This window comes from Mchenga conophoros, linkage group LG16, assembly GCF_057382185.1.
Source record: "Mchenga conophoros isolate Kocher_MC1m ecotype Shallow Benthic linkage group LG16, M_conophoros_male_GT1.1, whole genome shotgun sequence".
Classification (NCBI taxonomy): Eukaryota; Metazoa; Chordata; class Actinopteri; order Cichliformes; family Cichlidae; genus Mchenga; species Mchenga conophoros.
Genome location: NC_140541.1, coordinates 15,449,974 through 15,476,101, shown reverse-complemented (window position 1 = coordinate 15,476,101; position 26,128 = coordinate 15,449,974). Strand labels below are relative to the sequence as shown.

At 40.2% G+C, this 26,128-nt stretch overlaps 2 protein-coding genes across 3 annotated transcripts in view; both read left to right on the top strand.

Moving 5' to 3' along the window:
• Positions 1-7,516, top strand: part of znf385b (zinc finger protein 385B) — a 64,224-nt gene extending 56,708 nt beyond the window's left edge. Inside the window, exons 9-11 of one of the 2 annotated variants that reach the window (XM_085248433.1) lie at positions 146-330; positions 1,078-1,173; positions 1,300-7,516. In XM_085248433.1, coding sequence (XP_085104559.1) covers positions 146-330; positions 1,078-1,173; positions 1,300-1,566 — 548 coding nt within the window. In that variant the 3' untranslated portion in view covers positions 1,567-7,516. Of the gene's footprint in view, positions 1-145; positions 331-1,077; positions 1,174-1,296 lie in introns of both variants that reach the window. The other variant, XM_085248432.1, reaches the window with a different exon arrangement.
• A 3,748-nt stretch (positions 7,517-11,264) lies between these two features.
• LOC146556468 (solute carrier family 22 member 4-like) lies at positions 11,265-25,263 on the top strand. The gene is made up of 11 exons (XM_085249907.1): positions 11,265-11,950; positions 13,064-13,282; positions 15,721-15,824; positions 16,095-16,249; positions 17,955-18,126; positions 19,366-19,492; positions 19,572-19,672; positions 20,655-20,869; positions 21,579-21,761; positions 21,960-22,095; positions 22,741-25,263. Exons 1-11 carry the CDS (start codon positions 11,741-11,743, stop codon positions 22,841-22,843), a joined length of 1,725 nt encoding a protein of 574 aa, XP_085106033.1. The 5' UTR covers positions 11,265-11,740; the 3' UTR covers positions 22,844-25,263.
• Positions 25,264-26,128: the final 865 nt, after the last annotated feature.

Here is a 26,128-nt window from a genome sequence, read left to right as displayed (position 1 = left end):
AGCTTTTGTAACCATGAAGATAAAGATCAGTGTAAAAGCAGACGATGTGTACAGGTTTTATTTTGATGGAATTAAAACAACAGACCCATATTTAAAGATATTTTTACCTTTCGTGTTTCCTGAGTTTGTTTTCCTTTGCTTTCAGGATCAAAACATAAAACAATGCTGGAGGCTCGTAGTGGCGCTGGGCCGATCAAAGCCTACCCTCGGCCTGGAGCAAAGCTGAAGAACGGCAGCAGCTCGGGACTGAAGGGCTCCGGCCTGCAGAACAAAACCTTCCACTGCCAGATCTGTGATGTCCATGTCAACTCTGAGATCCAGCTTAAACAGGTAGAAACTCGCAGCAGGTTCACAAATATCTAAAGGAAGGCAGCTACAGGATTGTCAGACTGTTCATATACACTCAAATATTTGCTACACAATACTAAGGTTCAGTAAAACCAGCAATTCACCTCAGCATTGCTGTCACAGAAGTGATCGTCGTCATATTGGACTCCTTTCACAAGGTTTTACAGCGTCCTGCAGAGTAAATAGACACATATTGACATCTGAGGTAAACAGTGGACTGACAGCCTACACTCACTACAGATGAACTGTGGCCAGAGTTTTGTCATGCAGTGGCCACCGTAGCTAGGATAATGCACTTAAATTGTGAGGGATAAGAAAGTCGAACTCAACTGACTCTAAGCTGCACACCCTAGTGGTGAGATTTCACATACTGTACCTTTAATGTAGTTTCAGTTTATGTTTAAAGTTTAAAGTAAAAACAGTCTTCTCACAGTTACAACTGGAAAATTAATGTTTATTCATTTTATTTTGGTTTTTAACCCCTGGAAAGGCTTTTTGCTGTACATTATCCGACTAATGTGTTTAACAACTCTTTACCTGAAATGACAAATGAACTTACACTAGTGAACTACATACTTGGTTGCTTTTAGTTTGTGAATCATTGTGAAATCTTGATCCTTAATTTCATTCAGGTTCTTCTGTTCTTGTGCAGTTTATAGTCTCGGTTGCTGTTGGTCTTGTCTGCCCTCAGATTTGCTTTCACTGTGACAGTGTTTGTTGTTGTTGCAGCACATCTCCAGCAGGAGGCACAAGGACAGAGTGGCAGGAAAACCCAGCAAACCCAAGTACAGTCCTTACAACAAACAGCAGCGCGGCTCACTCACTGTGAGTGTCTCTTTACCTCCCTTCCTCTAATTAAGTATTATTATTTACTTTTGTCTTCATTCTGTTTTTTTTCATCGATGTCTCTTTGTTTCCTCTCCTCCTCTCTTCTCCATGTTTGCTCAGAAGGACCTGGTGAAGCCTGCGCTCTCACCTTCATTCCTCTCCACTCCTTTTGCTCCACCATCTACTCCGCTCACCCCCTCTCTATCACTCCCTCCATCCTCTCTGTCCTCTTCCCCCCTCCTCACACCCACGTCCTCCCCCCTCACACCTGCGATCTCTATCCACCCTCGCCCTCCGGCCTCTTCCCCCCTTTTCACAGCCTCCTTCCTCCGTCCAGCACCTGGACCAATCAGAGCGAGCCAAGGATCGATTCTCTTCACGCCGTACTGATGCCAGCAGAAGCGGGAAGTCATACCAGCGAACTTTGACATGCTTTTTGTTGCCACTACGGGGACATGGGAGACATCGCATTAAGACTGCAGGGATTCAAACCTGCAACCTCCCCACTAAGAAAGTTGTGAACTGTGAACTGCCTCTTGCCGACCAGAAGAGGGGATGTACGTTTAAATAACCTGAACCTGGATGAACGAAAAAACAGAATAAAAAATAACAAAACAGTTCTTTCATTGAGACATGTGAAGTTCCTGGAAACCAAAAAATACTGAAGTTGCTCAACATTGTTTAGAAAGCACTAAGTGACCGTAGAGACCTGCAAAATCTAAAACACAGGGCCCACCTTAGAGAAAGCCAGGTCGAGAACAAATATCCGTTTTTAGCAGCCTGCATTGGCCAAAAAAATAGGCTTTTAATGTATTTTGATTTGTCAGAGCTGACAAGACACTGAATCTAAAGACAACCCAGAACCTGCTCCCAAACTCTTACCAACACAGGTAACAGTGCTGTTACTGATTTTTTGGGGGGTAGGTTTTGAGGAAGTTTGGACGTTTTGATGAGGCCAGACACTAAAGCTGATGGGAACATTTTGCTCGAGATCCCAGCTCGGGTTCTCCCTCAGAGTTTGAAGAGGATTGGAGGAGCTGTTCTATCACCTGCTCGAGGAGCTTAGCAGCACAAATAAGACGTCAGAAACTCAGCAGACGTCGTCTATCGTGACCTAACACTACTGCAGCTGTCAGCGTGCCCTCACTCAGACGCTACTCTCGTGTTTCACATATACATAATTCCTGAAGAAAGTAAAAAAAAAAAGTTGGATGGAGTACACAGCATTTTGTACTTATTGTCAACAAATCACATGAAACACTCTAAAAACAGTTAGACGTCCTGTTGTGCAGCTCCGAAACCTACATGGTTTACAATAAAACCTACATGGTTTTATTTATTAGTGGGGACACGGTGGTGTGAACTGTTTGGTTGAACAGGCGGCCTGTTTTCAGCCTCTGCGAGTGTTTGACCTACTGATCTGTTTGGTGATGTCATTAAAACCTTATTATTTGGTTACTGATGTATAAAAACTTGACCAAAAATTTCACTTTTCTCCTTAAAAAAGAGCAGAAATAAATAAAATAGCTTTTTATTCACCTGTTGTTCAGTTCTAATATCTCCCTGCATCCAAACTGCCAGGCAAGTATGCAATTCAATTTGTAAAATGTTTCTGTTTTTTGTCCCAAAACAATTACATTTTGATACACGTGAGCTACGTAAATACTAAAATCAGCTTTAAAATCCTTAAAAAGTGTAAAACATCTGCAACTGGTGACATGACCTGACACAGCACTACAGCACATCCTGCTCTGTGTCCTCAGTGGCGGCTACAGCTTCACCAAGTTGCACTAAAGCAGATATATTCTTTAGTGGAAACATGAAAAGCAGTTTAAACCAGACAGCTTCTCGGATCAACATTGTCACATAACCGTTAATGGTTATCCAAAGGTTTTGCTCATCATTTTCTCCGACTGTTTTCTGCTTTCTGTGTGACTAATGTGTGACTAGTGTCCCCGTGTCCTGTCCACCTGTCTCCGCTGCCTGTTGAAAAATGATTTTGGACTCTGGATGGAGAAAAGGGCCTTCTGTCTGATTCTTTTGTTTTATTGAACCTTCCTGCTGTCACTGAACTTTCTGGAGTTTGAAGCATCTGAGCAGAACTTTTCTGAAAGCTGAAGAGTTGGAGAGACGTTTTAAAACATTACTAGAACTTTCCACAACCTGCAAATAAGCTCACGGACTCTCAATCGATAAAACAAACTTTTACCTACAGCTTTAATTAATGCTTCTCTGGTTATTTTTGTGCTCTAATTATTTATTTTACATTGTGTGTTGTATATATTTACCTAAAGCTTTTTCTTGATTTTTCAATAACTGCTTAAATTAAGACTTTTGGTCCATTTAGCACTCTGGTCCAGGGATGGTTATCTCAAGGTGCACGATGAACCCATTAGCTTTTAAAGCTTTCTTTGGCCTTCATATTACCTTTTTTCATCATCACTCAAAGGTCCACTTCTTGGCTGTTTTCTGAACCTCCAGCTACATCTCAGAGCTTTGGGTGAGGTGTGTTTTTGTGTTTTTCACTTGTTCTTTATAGTCCAGCTCTGTTACCCAGGATAATAAAAATAGACTTGATCTAGGAGCAGAGAAAAATCTGTGTTGTCAAACCCACTGAGTGTGTGAATACACGCCAGCATCGCAGGATATTTATCCAGTCTTCCAAGAACAACAGGAAAGTGAAAATTATGCCATCCAGAAGAGCTAAAATGTTTTTTTGGCCACAAAACCTTGAGTAAAAACACGACTTTACCCCGGCTTGCTTAATATGTGATACACAGAGGGGCCTGTTTTTTTGGCTTTAACTTGTTCTACGTGCTTCGTTACTTATTCAGTTTTAATGAGTAACAATAGTCAAATCCTGTCTTTAACCTCCTAAGACCCGAACTCTTCCACGACATGCATTTTTAATTTCTCTTTGATATTTGGGCTGATTGGGACCCGATGAATGTAAAAACAAAGAATTACCAGATTTTTATTTTTTTTTACCTGATTTTTGTTTCTAAGAAAAATGAGAGCCACATATGAGGATATTCATTTAAAATTTCGATAGACCATTGGCAGTATAATGTCCTCGTAAGTGGATATCAGGCCCCTGTACACCAAAATTGAATATTTTGGTCTAAATAAGCCAAAATGTGATGTCCACATATGTGGACGCCAGGTCCTAGGAGGTTAAACTAACTGTTGCTGAATTTCTGTGCTGCCTGATAAACAAAGAAGAACAACATTCAGAATGACGTTCGTATGTTTTCTTTTTTCTTTGTTGACGGGGTGGTTATTTATCTTGTTTTGGTGCAAAGCTTTGAGGCTCGATGAAAAAATGATCAATTTAAAGTACACTTTTCATCTTGTGTATGTTTCCTACATTTAAATTATGTTGTTGTAATGTCTGGGTGCTACGGTGCTGTCGCATTTGCTGATTTATGTAAGCATTAATCGATTTTTTTTTTGTTTAATTTAATTCAATTTTCCGTTTCAGTCATTCAGGTCATGTGATGAAGCTTTAAGGAGACGTGGTTGAAGGATGTGGGAAAAAGCCTTTTAGAGGGCCTTTGAGCAAGCATTATCACACAAACTGTTCACAGGGTCCCAGATGAACTTTTAATGCTTTAATATGTTTGTTTTTCTGTCCAACACACTGAGCACTGGAGCCTCTAGAGGGCAGTAGCAGGACTTTTGGCTGTCAGTCTGGTGTACTGCTAGCAGATAGCTTCTTTTAGCACTTTTAACCTTCAGGTTATTGTTTTCACAGTTGCACTGGAAACCAGAGAAAATGTTAATGTTACTAATGATGTCATGGTGTCTCCTCATCAAACTGTATAACAAATACTCTGATGTAACGCGATGTCACAGGAAAGCAGTCAGATACTGTGCAGACAGGTCTACCTGAGGAACACGTGCCCGCTCAGGTAAAAGGAAGCATGTGATTGGTCAGATTAACACTGGTGTCAGTCTTAATGACTTTGGAGTTGAAGGATGGGTTCATATTTTATTTGCAGCCAGTACGGACAACATTATCAACGACACTGAGCAATGCCTCACAGACATGTGATTTCTGTGTTACAGTAGACTTGAGGAAATGTGAACCCATCCTTTAATGGTAAAAGTGGTCTACTACTGGATAAATGTGCTCATTTTCTTAAAACTTTACATTAATTTCTTCTACAGGGTTATTGGGTGATGTAAACATCAGAAGCGCAGCATGTGGTGGCCTTCACATGATAGCCTGGTGGCAGCATTGTCTGTGTCCTCTATGCTTTGTTGGGAACTCTTCCATAGCTTCACCTTCTTGAGCTAGTCTTGGCTGCTGTAGCTCCTCATTGGCTTTCTTTAGTCCTTTGACCTTGAAGTTAGTCTTTTGTAGGAAATTCCACATGGATGTTGCCCACAGCAGCTGACTTTAGTCTAGAAATGAGGACGCACACTATACTTTGGAAATGGCCTCAACAACCAGACACTGGAACCTGGCTTGTTGCAGTTCATGGGAAGTTTTTGTACATCTAGATAGGTTAGAGTGTGATCCCTACTACCTCTTTAAGCTTCTTTATGAGGTCTGAATTCTTTTCTGTCAGTCAGAAGCTTGAAGTCAGAAGTGGAGGACAGTGGAAAACTAGCTTTGACCCTCTGGAAGTCTGTTTGTGGTGTCTGTGAGGACCTTATCATCCCACCACCTACGGCGCTTTTTGACATCCAGTTAAGATGTTGCTCAGGCTGCATGAGCCTGGCTGACACCGCTTGCAGGATGCATCCTTTTCCTTGTCTCAGGCAACAAAGCTGCTTGGGATTGGAAAGAGGTTAGTCACAGCACACATAAGGAAGTCCAGCATGCCCTGCTCACAGCCCCAGAGCTCCTTCCAGGACTGCAATGGCTCTACTGCTTCAAACCTATCCTCATATTGCATTGGGTGTTAACACCTACTGACTCTATGTGTTAGTCTTCTTTTTAAACTCTCAGCAGCATGAGTTGCCTCTTGACTTTGGCTTTGTTAGACCTGACCAATGATTTTCTAGTGTTTCAAATATTCTTCTGCCTCCCTCACTGCTTGAAACAGTAGTGCTTATTAAAGGATGGTTTCTTTCTCTTTGGTTTTTGGAGGTTATCTCTGGTTTCATTACTTAATTAGAAATTTAGCACATTTAGAAATGATCAATAGCTAACACGAGCACATTTACAGCATTGGTGTGAATGTCACTACGCTGTTTTTATGTAAATACTTTTGTTGCCATGGCAAGAAAAAAGCACACCAGGCCTCACAGCTAAAAGACTGTATCAGAAAGAGAAACACGAGCAGAAAAAGTCAGTAACCCTCACATTTGGAAATCGTCATCGTCAATATTGAATTTTCTGTGTTTTCAAGTGGTCAGTATTTTAAATGTCTTCCTGCCTCTTCCTGAAGAACTTGAAGCCTCTCAGTCTTCCAGTAACAAACAAACTGTGTGTGTGTGTGTGTGTGTGTGTGTGTGTGTGTGTGTGTGTGTGTGTGTGTGTGTGTGTTTTCTATGCAGTAACTGATCTCACAGCTCAGTAACTTACTTCAGTTCTTGTGTGTCAAATCTGTGTTAATGATGGCTGTCTGACTCTTCTACATCAAATCAGCTGTTCTCAACTTCCTGTCCCATGATGTCATCAGGGTGCAATATTGAACTGATCAGATGCTGCTTTTCTCAGCACTTAAGGCTTGGTAGACTTTACATTCGGGGGCCTGTAGTTGCAACACTGGTATGAATTAAACTGGGATGCACTGTTTAAATGGTGAGTGTGTTTGTGTTTGAGTGTGTGTGCATTCTTGGAATAAATGTTGACTATTTGCTTTCAACAAAAGAGCCCATTTCCATGAACATCAATGTCATGCAAACAGTGAAGTAAATTAAATGTTTAAAGGAGCGGTTCACCCAAACTACTACACGCAGGGCTTCTTCTTTTTCTTTTTAAGCATCTCATATATTTGAGATAACTACAAAACATAGTTTGGTGGAGTGTTATATGTGTTATTTGTCAATTTTCGCCAAATATATTTTAAAAGCGCATTCAGGTTTGAAAGTGGGAAGGAAAAACTGGTGACGCACACGGTTCAGCTTCGATACATTTAGCCAGCCCTCTTCATTCAAATCCTTCACGGTTGACCTTGAATGGAAATGTTTGAAGTGCGCTCAGAGATGAATGTGAAAGATGTCTCCCTTTATATTCCAGTCTTCCTGCTTTAGAGAACCCTTGTCAGCTTCTTTTTTTAACGAAAATTGTTTATTATGATGTGAATATGCAAATTATATTATGCAACATTTCTCTTATTTTATTCCTGTAAAAAATTGTTTTCATTAAAAACTGCTGTATATCCTACATCAGCCGTGTTTATTCTTTTTGAAGTAAAAGAAGACTTCGATGAAGAAACGCTGTCACACAGACCCTACGCAACACTGAATTATGACCAAATGTTTTTGTTATATATACCTATGTTAGTCATGATGCTTTAAAGCAGCACTGTGTAAAACAGTCCTGCTGAAAGCTAACTCACGTGGGTCAGCAGAGTGGTTTTACTCTCCCTGCAGTTTTTTCCAACAGTAGAGTCCATCTGTTTTCTTTTGATTGTGCAACATGAAATCAGATACTTGAACTAAGCTATTTAAAAAACATTTTGACATAGGCATGATCTAATGATCATCAATATGTGCTTGTAGGCACTTTAATTTCCTGCTTTCGTCGCTGATCAAACATAAGTTGTTTTGGCACGTAAACTCAGCGTCAGGTGAATGAAGTCAGGACATCATCCTGAAGTTGCCCTTTCTCACACAGCAGAGATACCACTCTGTTTGGTTTAGGTGAGGGTGCTGCTGGGTACAGCACGTAGGAGGCAGACTAGCTCAAATGCAAATGGATGGACTTTGGTGGGTTAAAGACTGTTCCATCTGAATGCACCTGCTCATTTGAATTTTCATACACTCATCCACTGGGCAATGCCGTTGTCAAAGTTCAGGTCTGGATGTTTGAAAACAGATAAGTCAGCCTCTAAAGGTTTATTTTTAAATTTTTATTATTAAAACACCTCCCAAAATCCATTGACAAAACCTGAGTGCTTTCTTTCTAACATTCACTGTCTGATGAACACATCAGATGACAAAAATGTTTGTACAGATACAGTGGGGCAAAAAAGTATTTAGTCAGCCACCGATTGTGCAAGTTCCCCCACTTAAAATGATGACAGAGGTCAGTAATTTGCACCAGAGGTACACTTCAACTGTGAGAGACAGAATGTGAAAAGAAAATCCATGAATTCACATGGTAGGATTTGTAAAGAATTTATTCGTAAATTAGGGTGGAAAATAAGTATCTGGTCACCTCAAACAAGGAAAATCTCTGGCTCTCACAGACCTGTAACGTCTTCTGTAAGAAGCTTTTCTGTCCCCCACTCGTTACCTGTATGAATGGCACCTGTTTGAACTCATCATCTGTATAAAAGACACCTGTCCACAGCCTCAAACAGTCAGACTCCAAACTCCGCCATGGCCAAGACCAAAGAGCTTTCGAAGGACACCAGGAAAAGTATTGTAGACCTGCACCAGACTGGGAAGAGTGAATCTACAATAGGCAAGCAGCTTGGTGTGAAAAAATCAACTGTGGGAGCAATCATCAGAAAATGGAAGACATACAAGACCACTGATAATCTCCCTCGATCTGGGGCTCCATGCAAGATCTCATCCCGTGGGGTCAAAATGATCATGAGAACGGTGAGCAAAGATCCCAGAACCACACGGGGGGACCTGGTGAATGACCTGCAGAGAGCTGGGACCAAAGTAACAAAGGTCACCATCAGTAACACACTACAACGGCAGGGAATCAAATCCCGCAGTGCCAGACGTGTTCCGCTGCTGAAGCCAGTGCATGTCCAGGCCCGTCTGAAGTTTGCCAGAGAGCACATGGATGATACAGCAGAGGATTGGGAGAATGTCATGTGGTCAGATGAAACCAAAGTAGAACTTTTTGGTATAAACTCAACTCGTCGTGTTTGGAGGAAGAAGAATACTGAGTTGCATCCCAAGAACACCATACCTACTGTGAAGCATGGGGGTGGAAACATCATGCTATGGGGCTGTTTTTCTGCCAAGGGGACAGGACGACTGATCCGTGTTAAGGACAGAATGAATGGGGCCATGTATCGTGAGATTTTGAGCCAAAACCTCCTTCCATCAGTGAGAACTTTGAAGATGAAACGAGGCTGGGTCTTCCAACATGACAATGATCCAAAACACACCGCCCGGGCAACAAAGGAGTGGCTCCGTAAGAAGCATTTGAAAGTCCTGGAGTGGCCTAGCCAGTCTCCAGACCTCAACCCCATAGAAAATCTGTGGCGGGAGTTGAAAGTCCGTGTTGCTCGGCGACAGCCCCAAAACATCACTGCTCTCGAGAAGATCTGCATGGATGAATGGGCCAAAATACCAGCTACTGTGTGTGCAAACCTGGTAAAGACCTATAGTAAACGTTTGACCTCTGTTATTGCCAACAAAGGTTATGTTACAAAGTATTGAGTTGTATTTTTGTTATTGACCAAATACTTATTTTCCACCCTGATTTACGAATAAATTCTTTACAAATCCTACCATGTGGATTCATGGATTTTTTTCTTCACATTCTGTCTCTCACAGTTGAAGTGTACCTCTGGTGCAAATTACTGACCTCTGTCATCATTTTAGGTGGGGGAACTTGCACAATCGGTGGCTGACTAAATACTTTTTTGCCCCACTGTATATACAAATATACAAAAAATATAAAATCATGAAGAGGCTTTAGTGTCTGTTTTCTGAGCTTGGTTTGTCTACATGACAGCAAGGCGTTTAGCCTAGAAGAACTGCCAATTCAGATCCTGGTAGTGGAGCTAGTGTGTAAAACAGACATTCTGCATGAAGCGTCCTAGTGCTTGCTGAACATCTTATCTTCCTCTTCTTTTTTTTTTATTTAACAATTTTGTTGATTAACATGTTTGGTTCTTGAGGTTCTCCTGTATCCTGTTGAATCACCCAACCTCATATAATGCACTTGTTCCATAATATGGTGTTGGGACACAGTGACTTCTTTCATCCAAACTTGGGTTTGTGTCCAAACATCTGTCTGGAGACATCTTCCTCTCTACTTTAATGCCCAAACTTCTGAAGGCCATGAGAATGGACCATAAAACCCCTGCACCCAGCTTCCACCAGCAGACACCTGGCTCACCATCCTGTCTACTCACAGCTGGTGATCAGTCCAGTGTCCTTGGAGAGCTTTCTTTCAGCAGCTTTGCACAAGCTCCAGAAACACGGATTGCTCATCTGATTCAGACAGATGAAACCAGACAAAAACGTCTGGTTGCAGGGTGATCAGGGAACTTCAGCTGCTGTTCGAGGTTGACCGATACCTGCCAGGCTCTTGCTGAGGTCAGGATGCCTGCAGATGGTCATTTGTCACTGTTTGGATTGCTTGTGTTTTCTGATTGCTCCAGCGATGGTCCTCAGGACCTGATAGTCCCTTTGTTGTGTTGGGATGTGTGGGCATCTTGCTTTAGAACAATGAATCCCAGAAGTGTTGAAGAAAACATGTTGAAGAGAACAGATGTTCTGTTGCAAATTCAAACTGTGCCACATGTTTCTGAGGTTCATCAATGTTACTGTTCGGTAACATTGCAGGGCATCTATGAAGAACAGCAATCAGCAGCTTTACTGTGGACTGACAAACACCAGAGTCATTAAATCGTTCAACTTCTCTCTCTTTTTTTTTTTTATGTAATATTTACAGTTAATCTTAAAAACAACCTACTCAAAGGGACCATCTGGCACTGTAAGTCATCTGGTTTGATGACAATAGGCGAAACCCTAACCCTGTACTTGGAGACACACAAAAAGTAGCAACAACAAATTACAAATTTGATAAAACATGGTTAGAGTCAGGATCATCACTGATAATAACCTAGTGCTCAGAGAGTTAATGTAGTGTGTTTTTTTATTATTTCAAATTGAATGTCCTGAACCAAAGAACCTGATTAAAAAAAAAAAAAGAATAAATTGCAACTGTCTAAATGCTGCACTCGCTCTGCTTAGACCTTTCACCTGTAAAACAGGCACTTTGTCTCTTCCTCAGCTGCCTGCTTTCTCTCTCTCTCTCTCTCTGGTATGATGAGTTGTCATGAGTAGCTTCAATGTGAAGTCAGATTTTTAAGGAGGAGAATGAGAGGAGTTAGAGGTGGAGTTCTTTTTTCTTGCCAGGGATAAAAGTTTTGAAGCAGCAGCGAGCTCCTCCAGACGGAAGCTGACACTGATACTACACTGACAATAACTCTATCAAGTCAGCCACGATATATTGCACTCAATGCAGCAGTAGCTGAAGATTTTTTCTCTTTGACGCAACACAAGTGATTTGCACATATTTTAATTTGGCCTCCTTATTGGTTTTTTTTTTTTTACCACTTGTATGCACATTATCGTGACAGTATTAATGTTTTTTTATTCATTTGTGACTGAATTTCTTCAGTGACAATACACTAAAGGCTGAGAAGTAACAAGCAGAGTGAACTAGAATACAACAGAGGCCAGTAAAATGCAGGATTATGAGGCATCCATCTCATTTCTTGGGACGTGGGGCCGGTTTCAGATGAAAGTCTTCTTTTTGCTGTGTGTCACCTGTCTTCCTGCCGGGTACAACATCCTGTCTGTCATCTTTCTGCTGGCTACCCCCCCACACCAGTGTTACATCCCAGCACACAGGAACCTGAGCCAGGACTGGATGCAGGCCAGCATCCCACTGCAGGTAAGAACTGAATGATTCTGGATGTAATTCACAGAGTAGTCAAAAACAATCATTCATTCACACACAATCTTTATAGTCATCTGTGTCATTTCTGTCAGTGCAGATGAATTTTACCTGTTTACACAGTTGTTGTGGGTCTGATGGTTGCTGCTAACAAACATGACAAAAGCCCTTTATTCTGCCCACTGCTCCTCTGCTGTTTGCAGCTGTAGTTGAATTACTTTGTTGTAATATAAGCGTGAGAGAGCCTCGCACTAAAACAGTCAGCTCACCTAAATCTGCAACAAGATATCCAAGTCATTTACCCCTGCTGGTCTCTTGCACTGCACAAGCTCATGACGGTTACTTTGTCAGTAACATGTTGTCCTCACGTTTGTTCATTTTTCTTCAACTCCCACACACATATCAGCACAGAGGAGGTAAAGTAACTATTGTTCGCAAAGCAGTGAAACTGATATTTAAGAAGCTACACATGCAAGATTTCGTTCTCAGCTGTTCTCAATGAAAACTGTTATCAGCAATGAGACAAGGGTGGACGGAGCGCTCAGATCTCTCACAGTAAAACAATGAAAAACTACAGCAGGGGCGTGTGGCTGCTGTTGCTGTTATGTCACACCAGACAATAATTGAAATTGTGCTGATGCATAAATGTAGAGGAAAGAAAATAATAACAATTTAACAATAAAAGTTTAAGCATTCACATTGTGTGTGTGTGTATATATATATATATATACACACACACAATGTGAAGGGAATGTGAAACTTTACTTTATATCGGTGCTCTGGATCCAGCTGTGATCCTCACTTTTGTCAGAACTGGTCTAACCTCCAATTTCTTCAATTCTTCAATTCTTTATTTATTTGTCACATGTAGTTATAGCTAGTACAACATACAGTGAAATGTTTTTCCTGGCTAAAAAATACTCCCCCCGACTGTGAAAAACAGAATAAAACAAAATAAAAACACAGTCGCCGCGGAGCTACCAGGACGGCAGCCGAACTCGACGGCGCCATCTTCAACCTGAACCGATGTAGCCTGCTCTGGCACATGTCACCTCCCTGCTGCTGCAGTGCAAGTTGGCAATAACAAATATATTGTTTCCTGCTCAACAGGTGGCCGGGCAGCTGGAAAGAAGCAGTTGTAGCCGGTATGAGCTGGACCTGGTGCAAAACCTGTCTGAGCTGGGAATCAGACCCAACCTAGGCCAGATCTACAACTATTCTGCACTCGGAGCAAGCGCAGGGGTCATGCTGTCCAGCCTGAAGCAGGAGGAGTGCAAAGATGGATGGATCTACAGCACAGAGCACTACGAGTCGACTGTAGTCACTGAGGTACTGTTACTGTCTAAATGATATTGTTCAGATCCAAGTCTCCCTGGATCACAAAGGACTTCCTGGTTAAATAATATGTATATATATATATATATATATATATATATATATATATATATATATATATATATATATATATATATATATATATATATACTTCGTTTCCCCCCCATTTTCACTGTTAAAGTCAAGTGTCCCCCTCACTATTTTGTATTAGTGTTTATATTGGAGCACATTTAGCTGGGATGCAATCTGTCCCGAGGTTATAACAGTTAACTAAAATGTAACAACAAACTAAAACTGGAAGGGTAAAAAAAACAAACATTTTAGTTAACTAAAATAAAAATAGCAATTTAAACGAAAAGATTAAAACTGAAACGATTTTGTGAATTTGGAAAATGAACTAAAATAAAAAAAATCTTAGTTTTATCTTAGTTTGTTATTTAAAACTTGCCTGATGCAGTAGTCATGGACATGTTTATTGAGACTCTGGATGTCTTCAAGACTGTTTTCAAACAGTTCTCTGTTTTTATTGAAACATTTGTAATAAGTTTTCTAAATCTTGCCCTTTACATATGCCCTCTATACAATAATAACTGAAAAGACTAAAACTGAGACAGAAACCAAGAAAAAAAAAAACTACCTAAAACTAAAAATGCTCGAACAATAAAAACAATTTTGAAAAGTCTAAATGAAATCAACATGAAAACGAACTAGAAAATATAGAACTATAATAACTGGATTTAATGATTTGGCCAGCTTCTGTTTGTAAAACCAGCTGGAGCTTGTTACAATAGCCGCCAGTTGATGGTTTGCCTCAAATGACTGCAGATAGGATAGGAGGAGCAACTCCATCGATGGAACATAGAATAAATAAATAAAGGCAAACATACATAAATAAATAAATAGGATGGCTTAGTAAATTTACGTGTAAATTACAATATTTGAATTTTATTTTTGTGGTGTGTTAAGCCCACACAGTGATTTGAACAAAGTCAGGATACAAATAATGGTTCCAAAGAGACGACTTCAAACAGACAGTTTCAGCCAATAAAAGTTACCTGAAAGCAAAACATCGGGCAAACAGTCAGCCAAGAAAACAGGCAGGAGACATAGATCAGGGCAACTAGGCGATGTAGATGATGAGTCAGTAAAGGCAACATCGAATCCTTTACCACACAGTGATTTATGAGAAGCTTTTGCTTGAGGAAACCCTCTAAAGTTAGCTTAGCCTTATGCCACTTGTGGTCATACAAACAGTGACAGGAATAAGAAATCAAACAGCCTGAGGAGTAAAATCAGGACAGAGAAAAACTGATGTTACAAACCCATCTAAACAAAGCAACATGGATGCTAATGAAGCTAACAGTCTGCACAGGGACAGCTGGAAGACAGAAAGTAGTGCTCTGTATAACTGTGAGACCGAGCAGTGGCCTGCGAGCTTGCTGAGTCCCCTTCCAGTTGCAGGTTACATTCGCCTGTTTGCTTTATATTCCAGTGTACGCGTTCGATATTTTATGCTTTTATGCCTGCTTCAGAATATCTATTTTATTTTATTTATTTATTTAGGACAGTGCATGTTAATGAACATAAATGTAAAAAAAAAAAAAAAGACATGAATGTAAACATGCCAGATTATAGCCAAAGGCTAATTTCCATCTGTTGTCCTTAAACATAAAAAAAATAGACATAATAATTCATAAAAATTTATCATTCATTCATAATAAAAACTCCATCACCAAACTTACACATACACACCATTCTGTTCCCAAATAAAACATTAAAACTATACAACTCATACATGATCACACACTTGATTTGTCCATAACCCGTTTTTAACCTTTGCCTTAAACAAACTGAGTGTAGAGCATTCTCTAACTGGTTGAGGAAGACTGTTCCACAGATGGCCTCCCTTAACAGAGAGGACGTTCTGCCCAAATGCTGTCCGTCTGTAGGGTATAAACAAGTCTCCTCAGATTGTAGCTCGAGTGGTCCTGTCTGAGCTTTCTTTATGCCTAATGAACTGCTTTAGTGGTGGTGGAGCAAGGGAGTGTAAGACTTTATATATTAAACACACTCTTTTAAGTTTCACTAAGTTATTGAAGTTCAGTAATTTATGTTTTTTTAACACATGACAGTGGTGGTGGGAAGTTGGTTTTTTGTCAAGTAGTTTTAAACTTCTTTTATAAATGTTTTCAATAGTTTTAAGTGTTGTTGGACAAGCAAGTGACCAGGACGTCAAACAATAGTCCATATGAGAGATGATCATTGAGTAAAAATAAGTTTTTGCAACATTCATATTTAAATTATTACGTATATGATTAAAATTTCGATTATTAAATTTAAGTACCTGGGACTCTTTATTTATGTGACTCTTGAAGGATAATGTTGGGTCTAGAATGACGCCAAGATATCTATATGTTTTCCTTGTCTTCTAGTTTAACCTTGTGTGTGGCAACCGGTGGAAACAGCCACTGACCTCTCTCATCTACTTTCTGGGAGGACTTTGTGGCTGTTTCCTCTCTGGACAGCTATCTGACCGGTAAATTTACAGTTCAACAATTCTCTAAAGTTATAGTCTCTAAAGTCTCTAAAGTTAGCATAAATGCAATGTTTTTCATTAAAACAAGTCTGCTAGTTAGCTGTGAGCTAGCTCACACTGTACTAAATAAAATATGTTGCGTTCTTGGATAGTGGTCATGCTAGCTGCTAATGCTTTATTCCTTTTAAAAAACCAAAAACATAAATATATAAAAAGAAGAACATATGTGCTCATGTGGCTGATTGCGCTTTTGTTGTATTTGTGCTAAAGGTTTGGCAGGAAGCCTGTTCTCTTTGGTGCGATTGCCACACTTAGTATCTTCAGCCTTGCTTTGAAATTTGCTCAGTCCTGGGCCGTCTTCGCTGTGCTTTTCTTCATGGTTGGCATGGGTCAGCTCACCAGCTACATAGTTCTGTTTGTATTGGGTAAGTGTGTTCTCTTGTTTTCAGGATACTACTTTCCACTGGCTGCATGCTGTACTGCTGCTTTCTTAATCAAATCTCATTGAAAAATAAACCTTTTAATCAACAACTTCTGCCTCTCGGCCTGGGGCTCGGTCACTCTGGCACAACTGGCTGCCGGCGGAGCTCACAGGCACGTCACTGCAACCCCCCCCCCTGGCTTCTGCTCCACGGCTGCTGAGTGACCCCTCATCTGGGGTTCTCCTCAGCTCTTTCTGGGATAGTGGCGCAGCTGCCCCTCTGTTGGTCTCTTGTGTTCCGGGGGCCTCTGGATGTCTGGAGTTTTGATCTCCTCCATACCTGCTTCATGCGCTGGTGGACGGGGCTGTGGCCCCCCCACACCCTCTAGCAGATCATTACATGAGGGAACCTTTTAAAAACAAGCGCGCTCATGCTCACAGGTGTACACACGGGTGCTCACACACACAAACTACACCCTTTTTGGTTCCTACCTCAAAGCACACTGTGCGCTGTCGATCTTACGTGCTGCACAATAATGTTTAATATTTAGTATTTACTGTTATATTCCCATAGATCATCGTGATGTTGTTTATTATGTTGCTCTTTTTTTTCTTCTGCTTGTTTTCTCTTTTTTCTTTCTCAACAGGTGATCCAGGTGATTGATATATGTATTGTCACGGTTCAGTATTTTGAGTTGTTATATTTTGGTGTGTTTTTGCATTTTGGATTCTTTTCTTATTATGATGATAATGATGATTATGACTCTATATTTCAGTTATTCTTGTTTAGGGATTAGTTCGTAGGTTTTTTGTTCTCATGTTTATTCCAGGTTTAGTTCAGTGTCTAGTCTGTTTCTCAGTGTCATGTCTGCGTTTTTGTTTAGTGGTGTCCTGTTTCCTGTTTTACTCTGAAGGTTCATGTTCCTGTCTTATGTCAGAGTTTCTAGCTTTGTTCCCCCTGTCTCATTAGGTCTTATTCCTCCCAGCTGTGTTCCCCTTCTGTCTCTAATTCCTTGATGACTTCCTCAGTGTATTTAAGCCCAGTGTGTCTTTGTGTCAGTGTCAGATCGTCTGTTATCCTCATCTTGTATTATTGTAGTTTCCCCTATTGTGACACTGTGTTTCATAGCCTGCTTAGTTACTCTGTGTTTATAGTTTTTCCATAGTTCCTTCACAGAGTGTCTTAGCCTTTTTAGTTTACACAGTGTTCTCTGTCTTCTTAGTTTTCCCAGTTTCAGTGTTCCCTAGTGTTTTTGTTATGCCTTCAGCCACGATAAAGGCTTGCCTTATTTTGGAAACCTAGTTCTGTCTCCACCGTGTCTGCTCTTGGGTCTACTTCATTCTTCACACCGGCGCACCCCGCCGTGACATGTATTTTTTGTCTGCTTATTTTGTTGGTTTTTGTTTTTTGCCCTTTATCCACGTCCCTCTTCCCCGCTGTTTTTCTTTCCCTCTTTCTTTCTCCCCTTTCTTTTCCCCAATCAAATCTGTCCCGTATTTAGCAAGTGAAAATAAAATAAACAATAAAAAGTGAATCAAATAGACCATTACGGCAAGGCTGGGATGGTCCATTTGGTAAAGTAAATCCGTTGGGCATCTTTCTTCGCCTTTAGACAATAATTCTGATGGCAAAAGAGCCAAACGGGACAGGCAAAAACAAAAACAAAAAACAAAAACAACTTCTGCCCTCTTGTGAAATTTCTCCACAGGTTCAGAGATCCTCGCTGGCTCATCTAGAGTTCTCTACTCCAGCATGTGTTTACCTTTCATGTATGTATTTGGTATGATGCTGCTTCCTGCTACTGCCTACTTGCTCAGAAACTGGAAACACCTGTCGCTGTTAATGGCCGTGCCTGGGCTGGCCAGCCTCCCCCTCTGGTGGTAAAATGACCTCACTACACTATCAAGATTTTTTTTTGCTGGTGACATTTTCATAGTTAGACTTAATGGAGAGTGTGCGATAGACAGAATGTTGAGGAATTTGTGTAAATGCGCTTCAGTGTAAAAAGTATTTTAGGTCATTTTCATTGCCTATCATGAGATTTTTCTTTCTGACCGAAAACATGTACGATTGTCCAACACTGATGCTTAAAACCAACATTAAGCTAAATGTGTAGCTTAGTGTCTGTTCGTCATCCATCCATCCATCACTTTCTTCCACTTATCCAGATGTCCTTTTGCTTCCTTGTTGGGGGAACCTGAGACAAAAGAGATATGTAATCTCTCTAGGTCTCCTTCATGCTGGGCATGCCTAGAAGGCCATGTTAGATGCTCATTTCTGCAAAACTGGATTTTGCTGTATGAGATCATTAAAGGGGGCAAACCCTTTAAAGTTCAGAAAATGGGTTTGGTGTGTTTGCATTCTTACCCATTCTTTCAGTCACACTTGTTTTCATAGTTGAAGGTGCAAACATAGATAAACTGGTAAACCAAAGTCTTCTGGCTCCACTCTCTGTTCACTACAAAGACCTGACATAACACACATTTTACAAGTGAGCCCACACAAATGCACTTGTCCATCTCATAGTCCATGTTCCCATCACTTGTATTCTAGATTGAGAAATACCCAAAGAAAGCAATAGTTAGTTTGAAGACAAACAACCACCAAAATGGAACTGAAGCATGGTCTCAGTCATCCCAGCCACTTCACACTCGGCTGCAAATATTATAATGAATGTGACCTTCTGATCACATTATCTACCAAAGGAGTGGACCCTCATTGCCCCAGCTCAGATCCTGATCATGAATACTGCAAACAGGATTGTAGACTCAAGACAAACCCGCTGACGTCTAGCACACATTCCTGCTCATTTATTTTCAGCATGGATGTTGTATTTCTACTGTGGATCAACTAAGCAAACACTAAATGCGTGTTTGAAGTGAAACTTTATACCTTTCTTTAGCATGACTATGCCATCTACACCTATTTGGAGTACATTTTCACTAATTTTACAGGTGTTCTTATTGTTCTGAGATAAATTCTGAACTTATGTATTTCAGCAGCAACTTAATGAATAATTAACACTGTCTCCATCTACTCAGGTAGATGTGTTTTCACCTAAGTGATGACTTGACTGATGAACTGCAGACAATCTAGATTTGTGTCTGTCTGTCCACCAGGCTGATTCCAGAGTCTCCTCGCTGGCTAGTGTCTAAAGGCCGTTTGCAAGAAGCAGAACGCTTGTTAAGGTCAGCGGCTCTGGAGAACGGAGTGGAAGCTCCTCCTGTTATCTTCCTCTCTGCAAATGTAAGGGCTTCTGACATCAACTTTGTTCCACACTGTAAACTATTGTGGCCACTGCAATGACGTTTCTCTGTCACTGTAGGTTCAACAGTCTGATAGCAAGAAGGCTGAGACCCTCAATTTCCTGGACCTCCTAAAGGCCAAAAGCATTCGAAGTGTCACACTCATACTTTGGTTTCTCTGGTGAGTTGAACCTTCTCCTCTGCAGGTGCTCTCAGGAACTGATTTCTTGCTAACTACAGTATAGCATAATTGATAGTTTCATTATTCCGGAGCAAGAACATTAAAAGGAAGTAATCCATGTTTTAAAGGTTACTAGGGAGGACATTACTAGTGACTTCTGTGGCCGCCAACATCTCTTTGGACATGCTGACATCATCAGGATGTATTTTGAACCCTTTGAACAGTCAGTGACCTTTCCTTTAGTGCCATTCTCATGAAAACTTGATTTTTTTGCAGTTTTAGCTATTCCAGCCGACGGACCCTGCTATTGCTCATCCTGTAATGAAGCATCCATCATCCATCCAGTTGCCCCTCAAGAATTCACAAGACTCACTCCTCCTCCTACAGAATTGTTCAGAATTTAACTAAACTTACATATAATGAACATCTAATTCTGGGGTGTCAAACATAAGGCCTCAGAGCCAGAATTGGCACTGCAAAGACTACAACGTGGCCCATTGGATGACTTTATAAAATGTGAATGATGGCAGACATTTTGGACTTTTAACTGTATTTTAAGTTTTACAATTTTTCTCTACTGATAAGAGACACCCCCTGTTGTCATTCGTACAACACCCAAGTAATTAAGTAATAGGTAAACAATAACAATCAAAACATAGAGAAATTCCTGTTTTTTCAGAACTAGTACAGAACTGACCGAAAGAGGTGCTTCCCTGGTTCATCCCAGTTCAGATCAATGTGGCTGTATGTGGCCGTCCCTGATCTAATGGGTCTTCATGCAAATTGTTGTCAAGGTTCACATCACATTTGCTGTTTTAATAATCATAACCTGTGAATAGCGATAGATTGTGAGCTGGACAAGTTTCTACGTCACCGACGTTTTGGTTTATTGATATATTCGACATTACAGCGTCTGAGTGATGCTAACAGGATTTAATTTCTCTCTCTTTTTTTTTTTAATTTTTTCTCTTGTTGTTTGCAGGCTTTCTACACATGTGACCTATTCTGGGTTGTCATTCAATATGTCTACACTCTATGGCAACCCCTTCCTGAATTACTTCTTGCTGTCAGCTGTTGAGCTACCAGCATACACTGTCAGCTGGCTAAGTGCATGCAGGCTTTCCCGCCGCCTGTCTTTTATCAGCTTCTCCCTGCTGGGGGCGCTAGCACTCTTCCTCATCCAGGTCACTCTGCACAGTGAGTGAGACCACTATAATCTAGTACTCCCCCGTTGCACTTTTCTCACTCTCTTTGTGAACATAATCATTAATTCATCTAAACAATAAATATTTTGAACCCATAATTGTTTGTCTGGCCAAGCCCCAGAGTAACTTTGATTTTCTTAAGAGCCTTTTTTGGTGAGAAGCAGGACTGGACAGGTCACAAGTTCATCTCTGGGCCAATATGCCAGTAGTGCTCGAAAACACTCTTCATCAGATAATACACAAAACTGACACACAGGTACACTGCAAGCCTTTAAAGGCTCTTATCTATATCAGATATTATGACATCAACATTTTGCCTAGCAACCACCAACTACTTGGCTAAAATGACCAAGTTATAGTGCATTTATACTCCTAGTACTCCTTCTAAAAGTGTGTGTACTATGATTTTCACTTCGCGACAATAACATGTCATTTATAGCTTCAAAAGCTTTATTATGCATGATAACCCCCAAAAAACAGACAAAAATCACAGATCAAACAATAGTATAGCATGGGCATTTATAAAATATGTGTAAAATATGCCTTAAATGTTTGCAACCTGCATGCTGCTGTTGGAAAATAACATATATAGAAAATCTGGCCTGGCATTTAAGAGAGGGAAGGCTCTTTGACTATTGGTTAGTGTTTCTAAATAATTTGTTTCCATCCTCAAAAGCTTACGCTCTTTCCCCTCCCTCCAGGCCATCCAGCTCTCACCCTGTTCCTGGTGCTGCTGGGTAAATTTGGTGTTCTGGTTGGCACGGGCATTTTGTACATGTTCACTGGAGAGCTCTCTCCCACAGTCATCAGAAATACAGTGATGTCATCCTGTGCCATGCTCTCCAGAGTGGGATCCTCTATTTCCCCATACCTACTGCAGCTGGGTGAGATATTTGGGTTCAGATTATCTTTAAGGGAAGTCTTGGTGTGTTGAAAATAAGTAAAAAAAACAAAAACAACCTTAATGCTTAGCTACCTGTCTCTAAACTTAGTAAACTGACCTGCAGGTTAGTGATGCAGTCTGTAGCAGACAAAGACTGACTTCACTAATCTTGTATAATCTGCTTTGGTCTTGTCCGCAGCTGTGTTCTACGAGTTCCTGCCGTGGATGCTTGTGGGTTCTCTCTCACTTGTCAGTGTCGTGCTCTGCTTTTTTCTTCCGGAGACCTTTAGAGAGCCGCTTCCCGACACCATCGATCAGATGCAAGCAATTCAGAGGTAAGTCTGTCCAACCTTATGACTGCTCTTACTGAGGGTTGTTCTGTTTTCAGGGGCATATTTGAAGCGCTAATGTTCTGTACATTACCACAATAGGTTTGTAAATGAAACAACTCAGATGCAGATGAAGTGCAGACTTTCATTTTTAATTCAATGGGCTGAACAAAGCATTGCAAATGTGAGGAACGAAAGCATTTTAACACAATCCTGCGATCATCCACCACTGTTTACCACTTTCTGTCTTTCTAGCAATTTCTCAGATGGGCGTTTTATCTACTTAATTGATAATGACATAATGAAATAGCCTTTGAGCAAAGGCTCCAATTACTTTTCGTCCCTTTAAAAAAGAGGGTAGCACTTGTTAAATAGCTGAAACCCTTAAACCCTTCACCCAATTTGAATGTGGATACCCATAAATGAAAGCTGAGAGTTTATACATTATGTCCATGTCTATTATATAACTATATTTGGAACATGTTTCAGAAAACAGTAAAAAAAAGAACTTGTCAGTGTCCAAATATATATGGACCTAGCAATATGTAGAAAATATTGGTGTTTTCCATATAAAACAAAAAAGGCAAAAAAAAAAAAAAAAAGCCACAAAGAATCAGCCGTACTGACACAGCTCTTTTCATCTGCTTCCAGATTCAGGTGGCCATGTGCCTTCAAGCCACCCCAGAAGGATGACATGAAATCAGCTAAAGACCAAACGTCTCTGCCTGAGATCATCTGTTCAACGCGCTTTTAAGACTCGGACACAGAAATGAATGAAGCTGCCTTCACCAACACTACCACCAACAACAGAATGTGAAACAAAAGACCTTAGTCCATTCTGACAAGATGGTTGTACTGTTTTCTGTCTCCATCATCTTCAAAGACTGTGAGAGAAACTGTAGAATCTCCAGCAATATAGCAGCTTCTCTCTCCACATTACAGAGCAAGGGGAGCTAATACACAATGAGTGTAATTTTTTTACCTTTTAAAAGCAAAGGGGGGAAAAGTTTACCACGATGAAGGTCTAGTTTAGCGTTTTTCCCTCCATCGTTTAAAATACCCGTGCCTTTGAGATAAACGTTATTGTCAGTCATATGAATGTGAATGTGTTTAAGAAATAAAGATCAGAAAATATACATTTCAGATGAAGATTTTTGTTGCTAGATTGCAATTTTTTGGTTCAGTCCTTGGTTCAGTCCAGCAGGACATATTATCAGAAAATGACATTAAAAACTGCTCAGACACAAATAGCAATTAGCCACTGGGTATGCACTCACCAGCCACTTTGTTAGGTACACCTGTTCAATTGTGCGTTAATGCAAATATCTAATCATCCAGTGATAAGACACCAACTCAGTGCATTTAAGCATGTATACATGGTCAAGACGGTCTTCTGACATTCAGACTGAGCTTCAGAACGGGGAAGAAAGGTGATTAAAGTGACTTTGAATCTGGTGTGTTGACTAGCTGGTCTGAGTATTTCAGAAATTTCTATTGTAGGTTCTCTGCCTTACAACATAAAGACCTTTGAGTTGGCTCCTATTTAAATTAAACTGAATTGAACAGTAATTGCTGATTTACTGGGATTTTCCTGCACCACCATCTCTTGGGCTTCTAGAAAATGGTCCAAAAGAGAGAAAATATCCAGTCAGCAGCAGTTCTCAGGGTGAAAATACCGTGTTGCTGCCAGAAGTCAGAAAAGAATAGCCAGGCTGCTTTGGGCTGATAGGAAGGCAACAGTAAATCACTTGTTACAACAGGGGTGTGCACAAAAATCACATTGAACCTTGAAGCAGATGGACTACAGCAGCAGAAAACCTGAACAAGTTCCATTCCTGTGAGCTGAACAGGAATCGGAGGCAACAGTTTGCACGGATTTAAAATTGGACATCAGAAGGTTGGAAAACGTATCTTCTGAATCCCAAAACATTTAGAAGATTGGGCTAGAATTTGGAGTAAACAACGTGACAGCAAAGACCCATCCTGTCTTATCTGAATGGTTCAGGCTTGGTAATTCCAAATAAGTGGGTTCAAATGGGAACTTTAAACTGTAACATTTGTGCAGTAATTTAAATGAATCATCTTTACTCCTCTTTCTTATGTTTTGGCAAAACAAAGTACCAAGAATAGAGCTTTTGCACAGCAGTTTTGACACTTCATATGTTTAATTACATTACTTTAGGCTCTGCATAGATCAGAACTGTCATTCAAGTCAACTGTAAGGCCAAACTGTTCAGCATCAGCTTCTAAACTATAACATATCTGCAACTGATGACATGAACTGTACTACAGCACAGCTCCATCTGTCCTCAGTGGCAGCCACAGCCACCAAATTGAAATAACCCGGCATGTATTCTTTAATAGAAACATGTTCCTGGTATCATAGAAACTCCACAACACCACAAATCAACAAACATTTACACAGAGACTCAAGACTTTACCCTTCCTCTTTTAATATGTAATAAGTGAAATGTGAATGCACCTGCTGTACGTGTTTTGTTCAGTTTTAATGAGTAACAGCTTCTTATTTAACGACTCCGCAGCAACTCAAATCAATGAACTTTCACACAGTTTCACATAATGGTTAATTCAGAAGTTTGTTCTTCATTGTTCTCACATGTTTCCGTGTGTTTGAAACTGTGTATTGTCTTTTAAAACATAAGGGACAAAGAGAAAATTAAGGATTCAAATTGTTTTGACTACAAAACAGGACTTTATCCTTCCTCTTTCAATATGTGAAACATACATTCACCTGTTTTCTTTGGTTTTAACTTGTTCTACATGTTTTTCTATTTTTTTTTTTTACTTATTCAGTTTCAAGGTTCTTTATCAAACTTTGTGTGGAAACTTGTTCCTCTTAAAAAATGTTTAACCCACAAATAAAGACTCCATGACAACTCAGATCAATGACCGTTTTATACAGTTTCACATAATGATTAGTTTAGGAGTTCCACATCAGTTTATCCGGGTTTCTGTGTGTTTGAAACTTTTTAACTAACAACCTTCAAAACATAAGAGCAAAGTGATCTTATGTTTATTTATCTAAAATGCTTTTGGATAAATAAGTTTGCCCTTTAATATGTAAATCATAAAGCCAGCTGTTTTTATGTTGTCCTTTAACATGCTTTACATGTTTTTTATAATGAGTAACAAGAGTCCTTTCCTGCCTTTGCAATCACCACAGTAAGAGCTGAATTTCTGGGCTACCTGGCAAAAAAAACATTGACTTAAAAAAAAAAAATCTAGCCTCAAACTGGATAAAACCTTCTCAAATTTCAAGGAAGCGCACTTGTGGGCTCCTATATGGGGGCTCCATTTTCCACCTCCAAAGGCTACCACTCTATACACGGATGATTCTCTGAATGCGGTGCCCTTCAAATCCTCCAAACATACTTCAAAGATTCTCAGTTGCAGGAAACCTCAAAATGCATTTTAAAGCCATCAATCGGTAAAAACAAGCGCTTTCTCACTGTAAGATAAATATAAAAATAAATTCAATAAATTTCTTTAATTTGGAAAGAAATTAAAGAAACTTAATTTAACTGAACGTCAGATCTATACGAAATTTAATAACCACTGAAATTTTAGTGCTACTGTATTATTATGCATATTGTTTAACTCCACTATAAAATTCCAGTATTTGCATACCTCCAATTTGCTTTCAACTCTGTTAAGCCCTACCATTTACCCCCCCCCCCCCCCAGCCAAATAATGTCACAAGATTTTTGACATGAGCACAGAGGAAGTGACAACACCCTGCAAAAAAGTCAGCAACAGCAGATGCCACTCTATTATCGTACCCATATCTTAAGTTTTCTATTGCCAGGCTGAGTTGATCCGTCTTAACGCTGCAACTGTTTTCACAGGACTCTTTGCAGTTCTGTGAAAAACCAAGCAAAACCTTAAACTGTTACAAAGGAGTTAAGAGTGTAAGCAGCAGCCAAGTGCAGCTAACAAAACACACTTGATTAACTGATCATAAGCAAATGTAAAAACCCCTGTAACAACAGAAGTTTTGGCAGTTTGCTGCCAAAACGTT